The sequence below is a fragment of the Meles meles genome, chromosome 5 (genome assembly GCF_922984935.1).
Source record: "Meles meles chromosome 5, mMelMel3.1 paternal haplotype, whole genome shotgun sequence".
NCBI lineage: Eukaryota > Metazoa > Chordata > Mammalia > Carnivora > Mustelidae > Meles > Meles meles.
The window spans coordinates 124,891,515-124,905,451 of NC_060070.1; the positions used below are offsets into that span (position 1 = coordinate 124,891,515).

At 47.2% G+C, this 13,937-nt stretch overlaps 1 protein-coding gene and 2 long non-coding RNA genes across 10 annotated transcripts in view; 2 read left to right on the top strand and 1 right to left on the bottom strand.

The window, feature by feature from the left end:
- Positions 1-676: 676 nt before the first annotated feature.
- LOC123942654 lies at positions 677-4,083 on the bottom strand. Of its 3 annotated transcripts, none has more exons than XR_006818450.1 (2): positions 3,951-4,083; positions 677-1,657 (listed from the first exon to the last, which is right to left on the bottom strand). It is a non-coding gene; the product is annotated as an uncharacterized LOC123942654 (long non-coding RNA). The 3 variants fall into 3 exon arrangements; XR_006818449.1 differs by lacking the exon at positions 3,951-4,083 and adding an exon at positions 3,757-3,933; XR_006818451.1 differs by lacking the exon at positions 3,951-4,083 and adding an exon at positions 2,929-2,981.
- Positions 3,961-13,937, top strand: part of LOC123942645 (saoe class I histocompatibility antigen, A alpha chain-like) — a 60,830-nt gene continuing 50,853 nt past the window's right edge. For all 6 annotated transcript variants that reach the window (XM_046006713.1, XM_046006712.1, XM_046006718.1 and 3 more), the window contains exon 1: positions 3,961-4,181. In XM_046006713.1, the coding sequence (XP_045862669.1) occupies positions 3,983-4,181 (199 nt within the window). In that variant the 5' untranslated portion in view covers positions 3,961-3,982. The remainder of the gene's footprint in view (positions 4,182-13,937) is intronic.
- LOC123942653 lies at positions 7,620-8,399 on the top strand. Its single transcript, XR_006818448.1, has 2 exons — positions 7,620-7,869; positions 7,999-8,399. It is a non-coding gene; the product is annotated as an uncharacterized LOC123942653 (long non-coding RNA).

A 13,937-nucleotide genomic window follows, 5' to 3' on the forward strand; every position in this document is an offset into this window, starting at 1 on the left:
CCAGAGGTACTCCTGGTGGTCTTGAGCTGAAGAGCATTGAGCCATGTTACCCTTTTTCTGTGAAAATTGTTTTTCTATTTTTTACTTTGATTACAGACACGTGGTTGCATCTTTGTGAGTGTGTGGATCACATGCTGAAATTTCATGTTCTTTTTTATGGGTTTTCATCAGTAGGCATGCTTAGAGAATTCTTCATCACACACTTGTAAACATTTCATGTATATTTTCCCCTCAGTGGAAATGAAGAGCAGAGCATTTTGAAGGAGAATGGAAATGCAAAGAATTGTCTGAATTTGGGCAAAAGTTTGGGGAGGAGAACACATAAAGTTTCTAAGGTGGTGGAATCTAAGATGTCCATCTTCTGCTTTATGATTTTTACACATTTAGAGAGCCTACGAGGTATCTGACTTATCTGCATTCAATTAATCCTCTCACTTGGGCTCAGTGAAGACTTACGTGCTTGCTTATGCAAACAACACCAAGAAGACAGCTGAAGTAATAGAGACATCAGTTAGCTCTAGTAATGGGCCTTTTCAACACTTATGACCTTGATGTGACACTTTGTTTTATGTTTTGGTTAATGTCTGTACACTTCAGCTGTAACAATGCATGATGATTAAAATTTCATGCTGTATTTTAAGTATATGTCTTGGACTCACATAGACAAATTCATAACTTCCATTTAAAGGTAGATTTAATATACATACACCTTTAATTCACAAAGTATCTTTTTTGAGGAGGATCCTGAAAACTAAGAAGCTTCTGGATATATACTGTCTGAATAGTAGCTCTGAGTTGCCTATGACTACTAATTTAAAACAATTAAAAATGCAACTGCTCAGCACACCAGTCCCATTTCAAGTGCCCCTTGTATCTCAGGAACCACATGCATCTCGTGGCCACCATAATGGACAGCGCGGATATAGAACAATTCCTTCCGCACAGACTATTGTATTGGAAGGTGCTGTGCTTTGTGGGTCTCAAGTCAGATGCATGAGACACATGTAAAGTGAAAAGACCACCATGATTTCTCTTACAGACGACATCAGATTTCTGTCTGGGATGTGAATACACATGAAGTTGGTGGGTCACAAAATCAAAGTCGGTTAGGCCTGGGTCTGTTGCCTTCAGGTACAAACTGTCTCCAGTTACAAAAAGTAAATCCCTGTCCCTCCACCTCCCTTTCCAGACTGGGGACCCTCTCTGCCATCACATTTCCAGGAGGTAAGGTCTCTTCTTGATGCACTCACAGGCTAGTCTGAACTGGGTTTTCAGAGGCAGGAAGTGCAGCTCAGGGAAAGGGATTCTGCTGAGTGAGGAGAAGGCCAGGGCAGGACCAGCGGGAGACTCTCCCAGGGTTATTCAAAGCAGCCATTCTCAAAGTGTGGTCTGGGGAACACTGAGGCCCTTTCACGGAATCCATGAGATTAAAACAATTTTCATAACTCTTACTTAGACATTTTCACCATATTGACATTCACACTCAGGTAAAACTTAGCAAGAATGAAGGTGATGGATCCAGAGGGAAATACTGGCTATTCTTCACCACACCTTACTTCCATTAAAAAAACAAAACCACTCTTTGTGTCATATTTCCTTGTTGCCATAATGGTCACATGAATATCTTGGCAGATGTTCTCAAGATCATTCACAGCGCCTAGAGAAGAAGCAAAGGCAGGTCATATTAGTCCATGCTCCAAAGTCATCACCCTGTTTCTAACTGTGATGATGAAGCACAGTTACATTGGGAATTTGAAATCACTGCTGATCACCGAGCTGGAAACATTGCTGTGAACCTCAGGGACAGGTTAAACATGTGTGGAGTGGTCAGCCCCAGATTTGATGTACAGCTCGTAGATCTACCAAAATGGCAGAAGAATCTGTTCCCTTCCCTCCCGTTTGGTTTCATCGTCCTGACAACCTCAGCTGGCATCATGGACCATGAGAAGCAAGACGAAAATACACATGAGAGAAAATCCTGGGATTCTTTTTCTAGGGATGTAATACATACATACAAATAAAATGACTCAATGGAAAACAAAAACAAGCTAACATCACATTAAACATTCTGGTTGAATTATCAAAAATTATTATCTTTACTAAATCATTCTCAAATCCATTTTTAAACATGTCTTACATGATATGTGAGGTGGACAGCAGCACTTCTGCCACATCCCTAAGCTCCAAGGTAAATAATTTGTATGAAATTTGTATGAACTTATCTGGTTAACTGTCCTTTTTTTTCTTTCTTTCTTTCTTTTTTTCTTTACACAATGCCCTTTTTACCTGAAGGAATGGATGACATAGAAACTTGGATTATTCGAACTAGACGATTTGACAGGCAGTTTCTGGAAAAATGAACAGGAATGTATCCTCATGAATCAACTCACATACAACAGCTGAGAATACTTGCTGCCTTGATCAAATGTAAGCTCTCAATTTTGGAAAACCTATGACCACCAACAAACTTGATAGGTTCTCACTACTAACAAACTTTTCTGTTGGATTTGTGTAATATTAAAAGAAATGTGATGTTTTAACAATTCTTTTCAGTCTCATTAACGCTGGAACACCCTTATAATTTAGTGAAACAACACATTACTTTAAAAAAAATCATGCATTGGGCACCTGGGTGGCTCAGTGTGTAAGTCTCTGCCTTTGGCTCAGGTCATGGTCCCAGGGTCCTGGGATCCAGCCCCACATTGGGCTGTCTGCTCAGCAGGGAGCCTGCTTCCTCCTCTCTCTGCCTGCCTCACTGTCTGTCAAATAAATAAGTAAAATCTTTTAATAAATAAATAAATAAACAAGATCCCTTCAGTGCACAAATGGGCCTGTGGATTTTAATGTAACAGAAAAGGAAATGGTCAATGATACTTCTTAGGGGCCACTTCACCAATAACCTTAAAGAAAGTACAACTTGTGGGGCACCTGGGTGGCTCAGTGGGTTAAGGCCTCTGCCTTCGGCTCAGGTCATGGTCCCAGTGTTCTGGGATCGAGCCCCGCATCTGGCTCTCTGCTCAACAGGGAGCCTGCTTCCTCCTCTCTCTCTCTCTCTCTCTCTCTCTCTCTGCCTGCCTCTCTGCCTATTTGTGATCTCTGTCAAATAAATAAATAAAATCTTTTAAAAAAAAAAACTACAACTTGTGTAGTTTGAATGTAGTATCAAAGCTGAATATCTGAAAAGGTTATGAAACATACTGTTCTCCCATACCTGTGCAAGGCTGTAAATGTTTTTCATATACTTCACCCAAAACAATCCAATAAATGCAGAAGCAAATCTGAACATCTAGTGGTTCAGGTAGTTAAGAAAAAGACTTGAAAAAATGCAAAGTATAACAAAATCCAACTCTTCTCACTACCCGGTTGATTTAGGGGAACTAATTTTTCATAAAAACAGTATTGCTGTTTTCATGCCATGGGTTATTAATATGATTCTAAATGAATTATTTTTTTTTTATTTTTCACTTTTTTAGGGAAAGAGAGTGAGCAGAGAGGGGCAGAGGGAGAAGGAGAGAGGATCTTAAGCAGGCTCCAAGGTCAGCACTGAGACCAAGGTGCAGCTTGATCTCACCACCTGAAATCAAGAGTTGCTGGCTTACCTGACTGAGCCAAACATGAGCCCCAGTAAATTTTTTAAATAGTTCCTACTATGATAAATATTGATAGCTATAAACTACATTATCGTTGGGGTCCTCAATAATCTGTGAGACTGTATAGATATCCTTCTAACAAAATGTTTCAGAATCAGTAACTCACACAGCTCCTGGGCCACGACTCAAGGAGACGATGTGAGGGAGAGTACCCCACGCAGTAAGTGAGGGGTCGAGGTAAAGGCCCAGGTCCCTGTATCTGCCTCTCAAGGTCTCAGGCCGCAAGGCCCTACCTGGGGCCAGGAAGCCCAGTGCTGAGGAGTCCCCATCTCCCCCAGTTTCACTTCTCCCTCTCACAACCTGTGTCACCTCCTCCTGTCTGGATACTCGTGATGCGGTCCCAGTTCGCACTCCCATTGGGTGTCGAGTTTCCGACGAAGCCAATCAGCGGAACACCGGTTCCGGGTTCTGAAGTCCTCGCAAGACCCGGGGAGACGGTTACTCCTCAGACCCTGAGGGTCTGGACCATGGGGTCCCGAACCCTCCTCCTGCTGCTGTTGGGGGCCCTGGCCGTGACCGAGACCTGGGCGGGTGAGTACAGGGCGGGAGGAAAGGGCCCCTGCGGGGCGGGAGCGAGGGGACCACCCGGCGGGATCGCGAAACCCCGGGGAAGGCGCCTCTCCGCCGTCCCCGCCCCCCAGACCCCCAGCCGCCCTCGGCCCCGCCCTCGCCTGTGCTCCCCCGTCCCTCCCCGCCTGCGCCCTGCCCTCCCCCTCTCGGTGCCCCCTTCCCCGGCCCTCCCGGCCGCCTCCTCCTGGGCCCCGGGCCCCGCACCAGGAGGAGGGTCGGGCGGGGTCTCAACCCCTCCGCGCCCGCAGGCTCCCACTCCCTGAGATATTTCGACACCGCGGTTTCCCCGCCCGGCAGCGAGGAGCAGCGCTTCATCTCCGTCGGCTACGTGGACTTCACGCAGTTCGTGCGGTTCGACAGCGACTCTGCCAGTCAGAGAGGGAGGAGCCGCGGGCGCCGTAAGTGGAGCAGGAGGGGCCGGAGTATTGGGACGAGGAGACGCGGATCTGCAAGGAAACCACACAGACTTACCGAGGGAGCCTGAACATCCTGCGGGGCTACTACAACCAGAGCGAGGCCGGTGAGCGACAGGGCCCGGGTCCAGGTCACGACCCCCATTCTCCGATATCGGGGTCTCAGCGTCACCCGAGTCTGAGGAACCCTCCCGCACCTCCACCGCCGTCCCCCATCCTTAAGCCGGAAGAACCCGCGGGAACTTTTAGGCGGTTTTACTTTCTGTTTGGATTTAACCCCCTGCCTGTCGGGGCGGGGCCAGGGTCTCACACCATCCAGCGCATGTACGGCTGTGACGTGGGGCCCGACGGGCGCCTCCTCCGCGGGTACAGTCAGGACGCCTACGACGGCGCGGATTACCTCACCCTGAACGAGGACCTGCCCTCCTGGACCGCGGCGGATGCGTCGGCGCAGATCTCCCGGCGCAAGTGAGAGGACGCGGGTGTGGCAGAGCTTGAGAGGGACTACCTGGAGATTACTTGCGTGAAGTGGCTCCACAGGTATCTGGAGAACGGGAAGGAGACGCTACTGCGCACAGGTACGAGTGGCCGCGGGGCCTCCCTGATCCCCCCTCCCCTGGAGCTGGCTTCCCACCAGGCAGGGATAAAATGGACTCAGTGGGAGAACACCGCCCTCCCACGGTGGGGAGAGGGAGGTACCGTGGGAGAGGGAGGTCCGCCTGGGTGTTCAGGTTCCTACTAGAGAGTGACTCAGCCAGAGGACCGCTTTTCTCTAAAGGACAACGGAGGAATCCAGTCTCTCCCAGGAAGCAGGTGGAGACCATCCCTGAAATAACCCTTCAGCGGTTCCCTTTGACCCTGGGCAGCCACCTTGGGAACCATGACTTTCACTCTCAAGGCCTTGTTCTTCAATGAGAACATCTTTGAGTTCCGAAGGGAGGTTTTCTGACTCATTCACCCTCCATTGCAGTCAGGATCATTAGTGTGCTTTCCCCTTAGACCTGCAGCCTCCTTCCTACCCTAGGCTCTGTCCCTGATTCCAGGACCCCTGGATTAGGAGATCCCAAAGGTTAGGTTGGTGATTGGGCTTTGAACTTCTTCCATCTGGTGAAATTGCTGGGTCCACCTCAGATGGTCATGCCCTTTCAGGGCATTCAGATGAATGCCCTTTCAGTGGCCCATAAAGGTAAACCCAAGTGTGGATTTTCTGATTATTCCTCCTCAGAACCCTCCAACACACACGTGACACACCACCCGATCTCTAACAATGATGTCACCCTGAGGTGTTGGGCTCTGGGCTTCCACTCTGCAGAGATCACCCTGACCTGGCAGAGGGATGGAGAGGACCAGACCCAGGACACAGAGCTTGTGGAGACCAGGCCTGCAGGAGATGGAACCTTCCAGAAGTGGGCGGCCATGGTGGTGCCTTCTGGACAGGAGCAGAGATACACGTGCCATGTGCAGCATGAGGGACTGTCTGAGCCCATCACCCAGAGATGGGGTAAGGAAGATTTGGAGTAGAGCCTCTTCTTAGGGAAAGCAGAAGTCCTTCTGGAGAACTTCAGCAGGGCCAGGACACTTACCAGAGCTCTGTACCCCTCACCTTCCCTCCATTTCCAGAGCCGCCACATCCTACCATCCCCATCATGTGGATCATTGCTGGTCTGATTCTCCCCGTGGTCTTTGCAGTGATTAGAGCTGTGATCTGGAGGAAGAAGCGCTCAGGTAAGGAATGGAGTGAGGGGATCTGAGGTTTCTTGTCCCTCTGGGGATTTCCTAGGTAGGCGACTGTCCTGCCTTGTTTTTTGTTTTTTTGTTTTTAAAGATTTTATTTATTTATTTGACAGACAGAGATCACAAGTAGGCAGAGAGGCAGGCAGAGAGAGGGGGAAGCAGGCTCCCTGCTGAACAGAGAGCCCGATGCGGGGCTCGATGTGGGGCTCGATCCCAGGACCCTGAGACCATGACCTGAGCCGAAGGCAGAGGCTTAACACACTGAGCCACCCAGGCACCCCTGTCCTGCCTTGTTACTGGGAAGTACCATCCTCACATATGGACTTGCCCACTCTGGAGCTGATCACTACACTCAGTGTGTAGCAAACACTGTGACAATGAAGGACACATTTTCATCTTGGTAATTCTGGTGGTGGGGACCTGATTTCCAGCAGTCACAGGACAGACGGAAAGGTCCCTGCTGAGGACAGACCTCCCTGCTGAGGACAAGTCAGGTGTCCCACTCCTCTTTCTTCATGTTTCCTGGATTGTCAGTCAGAATTCTGTAAACTTCATTTTGAATTAGCACTAGGAATTCCTCTAGGATCTCATGGTCCCACCTTGTCCGAGGCCTCTGACATGATAAAAAGGACCAGGCTACTTTCACCCTGCATGTAAGTACGGAGGTGTGATCCCTGAGACCCTGGTGATGAAGTTCTCGAACCTAGGTGAGGTTCTGTGGGGTGAGGTTCAGAGCCGACGGCTAAGAAAGAATTCTTAAGATATCTTTGGTGCAAAAAGGTGGTTTATTAGAGCACAGGGATACGACCCGTGGGCAGACAGAGATGCTGCCCTGGGGATGTGAGGAGTGGTTGGTTATATACACAGGAGTTGGGTAGGTGAGGACAAAGTGGGTGTTCAGAAGGGCTATCAGGGTAAAGAAGACTGTCAGGATATTGAAGGCCTGGTTATTATCAAGCCAAGGCTGTTTTCCCTCTAATGAGGCACTAACATAAAGACAATTGGGAGTCTCCTATGTTTAGAAGAAATTTGACTTTATTTACTTATCCTTCTACCTCAGCCTCCTTCAGTTTTGTTTATGGAGGGGAGGGTGATGTTAGGGCTTGAGGAACTGAGTTATGTGCCTCTGGAAATTGGGCTATTGATAAGGTAACTTCTTTGTTGTAAATCTCAAGGACTTTTGTAAACCAAGGGAGACTCCTGCCTTGCAGGATTGTGATCTCTGCAAGTTAACTGTTTGTTTTTCTTTTAGGGCAGTCAGGGGTGCCTGAAGAATGTCACACATATTAACGAGGGGAGAGGGTGGAGAGGGGGGTGCAAGGTGCCAGCTTTTGCTTTGTCTTCAGCCAGCCTCCTGCTCCCTCCTGTGTAGACAGGACCCCATGGGGAGCTCACCCATCCCATAGCTCCTCCTTTTGTCCTCTCTTTTATGGGCTCAGACCACGTCCTGTTTGTTCTTCCCTAGATGATGACAGTGCCCAGGGCTCTCACGGCTCCTAAAGGTGAGACCCTGGAACTCTGAAGTGGGGAAGGATTGGGCACTGGGGACATTTTGAGCATCTGGAGAGCTGTTGAGAAGGTCAGCACTTATGTGAATGACCTAAATTTGTACATGATTTTTTTTTTCACAGTGTGAGACCAGCTGCCCTGTGGAGACTGAAGGATGCAAGATTTGTTCATACTCCCACTTGGTGACATCAACAACCCCTGCCTTTTTCTGCAAAGGGTGTGTCAGAATGTGTCTGTGTTCCTATGAGCTTAATGTGAGGATGTGAGGAGATTTGCCCACCCTGCCCACAATGCCCACCCTCGTACTGATTTGCATTCTCTTCTCTGATATGCTTTACATCCCTGTCTTTATTTCATGTTGGGCTGAATGCTAATGACTTACTTTACTTCTGTATTGAAAATGAGATCCAGATATAAGTTTGTGTTTCCTAATTCTTGGCGTGTGGGGTTGATGAGGTAATAAAAGAGGAGATTTCTAAAGTTGATACAGCAAATAAATGGAAACACTGAGAACTTTCCAGAATCTGTGTTTTTGCTGTGCTGAGTCTATTGCAGGTAGGGGTAGGAGTAGGCTGTGAGAAGCCGAGCAGGGACACGGTCTGTGCCCAGTCTGTGCTCAGTGCATCACAGGCGTGACATGCTCACCCCTCAGCTGGGTCATCTCTCTCCTCTGTATCCTTGCCCCTTGTGTGGAAGCTTATTTACCAGGACCTGTGATCACAGGGACTTGGACATCACCTGCCACAGGCCCTTTTGCAGCCACAGCTTCCTGTGACTGGGTCAGCCTTGCCTCAGGCCTGGATCAGGTCATTGTCTCCATTTTGGAGTAGGGTTTGTTTTTTTTCCCCATTGTTTTTGTAGAGCATCAGGCCTGTTCTTGCTCTTGTGTAGGAGTTCTTGTCCCATTCTCCCTGGGTGACCCTGTCAGTTACAGCAGCAGGTGGCCTTTAGGCTATGTTCCCACAGGCCTAGTTTGACACACGCTCCCCCCACAGGAGTCTCTGTTAGGAGAGATGAACTTTCAGATTCATCCATCTCTTTCTCTCATTCTAGACCTGTTTTCTAGATTATTCTTAGGATTTTGGAAGTAGAGAGAAAGGGGAATTCTGGGAGGTTCTCATCCTTATTAAACATCAGTTAGTTTCTACCTTCCCTGCTGCCCTGTCCTCTCTCCCTGCCCTTAGTTCTCATGTTCCTAGTGCTGGCTTCAACCCAAGGTCATGGATTTATAAAGCAGAGTCTAATGTAGCTTTCTATATGGTTGGAGAAAAGGACCCATAAAGCCTGAGTACAGTGTTTCTGGAGAGAGAACTCTGTGTGCTGTGCTGTGCAGGGGAGATGGTGTGGGGTGAAGGGCTGAGCAGAGAGGAGAAGGGGAGGGCAGCCCTGTGAGGGGAGAGAGACAGCACTGATGGTGAGGTGAGCACACGGGCCAGGAGCTGCCACTGAACAGCTGTGCCTGAGGCACATCTAAAAGAAGAGTCCTCTATCTACTCATTCAACTGATAACTGTCGTGTGCCACATACAGAACATGCTATGTTTACATCTGGGACGCCTTAGTGAGACCAAGAAGAGGGAAAACATGCTGGTCTTATGGAGAAGACAGTGTAAGGGGCAGATTACACTTGACCCTCAGACAATGTGGGGATCGGGGCAGTGACCCTCTCATGAAGCCAAGATCCAAATATAGCTTTTGACTCCCTCAAAACATAGGAACTAATAGCCTAATGGAGACAGGAAGCCTCACTGATAACATGAAGTGTCGCTTAACATATTCCTATGTTACATGTAGTATACACTGTGTTCTTACAATGAATGAGGGTAGAGAAAATAGTAGAAGTCATAAGGAAGAGGAAGTACGTGGACAGTACTTACTGTAAAAAAAAGTCCACACACAGGTGCACGGGCACCGTGCAAACCAGTGTCATCAGAGGTGAACTGTGTATTGTGTAAGCACAGTAATAAGGGAAGTGTTTAAATTGGAAGTTGGCAGGAGCTGTAAAGAAGAGAGTAAACCAGAGAGCCCCTATGCTGGGTTGGGGACAATGGCTCCTTTACTCCAGGGATCAGGGGAACCTCACTGAGAAGGTGACCTCTGAGAGATTTGAAGGACATGAAGGAATTGTGCAAGAGGAGGTCTGGGGGGGGGGGAGGCAGTTCTTTCCAGGCAGGGAACCCCTGCCTAATGTGCACACACATTAGGGCAGGAGGGAGTCCTGTGTTAAGGAAGGGTGAGGAGGCCACTGTGGCTGCAGCAGAGAGCAGATGAGATGAGGTCAAAGGTCCAAGCCTCAGGATTAGAATGGTTTGGGGGCACCTGGGTGACTCAGTCTTTTAAGCATCTGCCTTTGGCTCAGGTCATAATCCCATGGTCCTGAGATTGAGCCCCACATTGGGCTCCCTGCTCAGCAGGGAGCATGCTTCTCCCTCTCCCACTCCCCCTGCTTGTATTCCCTCTCTTGCTGTCTCTCTCTCTCTCTTTCTCTCTGTCAAATAAATAAAATCTAAAACAAACAAACAAAAAAAGAATGTGAAACCTTAGATATCTATGAGAAATGTAAGTGAAGGTGGTAGAAGGGAGGAGACAAGATGGCGGAAGAGTAGGGGAACTCATTTCATCTGATCCCTTGAATTTAGCTGGATATCTATCAAACCATTCTGAACACCCATAAATTAAGCCTGAGACATTAAAAAATATACCTGGTACTTGACAAGCAGAAAAGTGATAGTCTTTTGCAAGGCAGGAAGTGCGCAGTCATGAATCTGCAGGGAAATATTGGAAGATAAGCAGAGTGGGGAGGGATCCTCCATAAGCTGGCCACTGGAAGGTGATGTAACACCAGAGTGCAAAATCAGAACCCTTAGAAATCTGCTCCAGTGAGAAAACATCCCTTTCTGAAAGGGGCTCAGGGGATGAAAAGGGCAGAATTCTAGGTGGTTCACTGTGGTCTCAGGTTCCCAGGAGTCACAGAAAGAATGCCTGAACAGGTTGAGTGCCCACGCAGTGGAGCAGGGAAATTGGTTATGATCAGCAAGCCCAGGAGGGACTCTTAGTTCCAGTCACCATAAAACGTGAGCCAGGCCAGCAGGGAGACCGGCCCTTTGCCTGAGCACCCTGTAAAGGACTGGAACATGTGAGCCATTTACTATCCCCAGGGAGGGGGAAAAATGGCGACACACACAACTGGGCAACAGCTCTCAGGGCAGTGGTGGCCCTGGAAAGGACAGTAGGGGGTCACCCAGTCATGACCTGGGAGCAGCAGAGCAGCTTGTGTTCGAGACCCCACTACTGCTAGTAGTCCCAAAGACACAAAGGGCAGTGGTGCTGGCAAGTCCCTGGGACTCCCCCGGGAGGATTGTGGTGGGTGCCTATTATGGGATGCTGTGAAGTTTGGCTCACACAGAAGTGGATATTGTTTGTCCTGGGGGGTTTATTGAGGTCACGGGATCATGATCATTTGAATCTGGGCATGGCCATATTTGCTCTGACCCTCTGAAGAGGGGCAGAAATTCTCCAGGGAACAAAAGTCACACAGAGGGGCGCCTGGGTGGCTCAGTGGATTAAGCCGCTGCCTTCGGCTCAGGTCATGATCTCAGGGTCCTGGGATCGAGCCCCGCATCGGGCTCTCTGCTCTGCGGGGAGACTGCTTCCTCCTCTCTCTCTGCCTGCCTCTCTGCCTAACTTGTGATCTCTGTCTGTCAAATAAATAAATAAAATCTTTAAAAAAAAAAAAAAAGTCACACAGAGAACCAGCTTACATCGACCGCCCCCCCAACCCCGAAAAGGTTTTGGAGCACCTCTGTTTCCAGGCAAAGACACCTGAGAAGCAGCACAGCAGGCCCGTTCCCCAGAAGACAGATTGGAAGAATAGGTGTGGTACAACTGTATGAATCCCACAAGACTGTAAACTTCCAGAGCCAGAAGAAAATAGTATACTGAGCTCCAGCTGTTTCAACATGACTGGTTTATCTTTCAGTCTAAAATTTTCCATTTCTTTTTTTTTTTAACCTTTTCCCCCTTTCAACTAGATTCTTATTTTACCAACTTAACTTTTTATGTCGCTATTTTTTTTAAGATTTTATTTATTTATTTGACAGACAGAGATCACAAATAGGCAGAGAGGCAAGCTGAGAGGGAGAAAGGAGAAAACGGGCTTGCCGCTGAGCAGAGAGCCCAATGCGGGGCTCGAGCTCAGGACCCTGAGATCATGACCCAAGCCAAAGGCAGAGGCTTTAACCCACTGAGCCACCCAGGCACCCCTTTAGGTCGCTTTTTAACTTTCATTTCTTTATATCTATTTATAGATATATACTTCATTCTAGTCCTTTTTTCACTCTATTCAAATACATATATGTGTGTGTGTATTATTATATTATTATATGTTTTGTTTTCTTTGCAATTTTGGGACATATTGTCTTCTAACAGACCAAAATTCAGTCAGGAACAAGTGAATCACCATGCTTTGTCTACCCTGCAAGATTGTAGTCTTTCTCCCCCACCTTCTTATGCTGTTTGTTTCATTTTCATTTTGCTTACTTTTACTGTTGTGGCATCTGACTTCAGATTTGTCTAGGGTATATTTGGCTTGTGTCATAGTTGATATTTTGGACTCTGCTCATTTGTTCACCCATCCTTTTCTGGGCAAAATGACTAGAAGGAGGAATTCGCAACAAAAGAAAAAACAGAGGCAGTGGCCTCTGCCAGAGTTAATAAATATGGATATAAGTAAGAGGTCAGGGGTGGAATTGAGAATAGCAATTATAAAGTTAGTAGATAAGCTTGAAGAAAGCACGATTGACAGTATAGAATCTCTAAGGGCAGAAATGAGATCTACTCAGGCCAAACTTAAAAATCTATCAATGAGTTGCAGTCTAAATTGGATGCTCTAACAGTTAAGGTAAATGAGGCAGAAGAGAAAATAAGTGATGTGGAGGACAAGCAATGGAAAGGAAGGAAGTTGAGGAAAAGACAACTAATAAGCCATGAAGAAAGGCTTTGATAATTTAATGATGCCTGAGGGGGTAAAAAGAGACAGAGGACTAGAATGTATATTTGAGCAAGTCATAGTTGAGAAATTCCCTAATCTTGGGAAGGAAACAAGCATTTATGTCCAGGAGGCAGAGACGATCACTCCCAAAATTAATAAAAATAGATCAGCATCCCAACATATACTAGTGAGGCTTGCAAATCTGAGAGAAAAAGAAGCTATTCTGAGAACATCTAGGGAGAGGAGTTTCCTTATGTACAGAGGGAGGAACATCAGAATAACATCAGACCTATTCACAGAAAACTGGCAAGCCAGAAAAGGCTGGCAAGATATATTCAGGGTACTAAATGAGAAGAACATGCAACCGAGAATACTTTATCCAGGAAGGCGGTTATTCAGAATGGAAGGAGATCTAAAGAACTTCCAAGACAGATAGAAAGAATATGTGACCACCAAGCCAGCCCTACAAGAAATACTAAGGGGGACTATAAGCAAAGAGAGATCCCCAAAGCAACATAGACCAGAAAGTACCAGAAACAATCTACAGAAACAGGGACTTTATAGGCAATACAGTGGCACTGAGTTTGCATCTTTCAATATTTACCCTGAATGTGGGCACCTGGGGGGCTCAGTTGTTAACCATCTGCCTTTAGCTCGGGTCATGATCCCAAGGTCCTGGGATTGAGCCCCACATCAGGCTCCCTGCTCAGCAGGAAGCTTGCTTCTCCCTCTCTCACTCTCCCTGTTTGTGTTCCTCTCTCTCTGTCATATAAATAAATAAAAATCTTTAAAAAAAATTAAAAAAGTACTTACCTTGAATGTAAATGGTCTGAATTTTCCAACCAAAAGACACAGGGTATCAGATTGAATAAATCTGTAATAACCATCCTGTCTAAAAGAAACTCATTTTAAACCTAAGGACACCTCCAGACTGAAAGTGAGGGGATGGAGAACAATTTACCAAACTAATGGAGTTCAAAAGAAAGCTGGGATAGCAATCCTCATATGAGACAAATTAGATTTTAAACCAAAGACTGGTAGTAAGAGACATAGAGGGACACTATATCATACT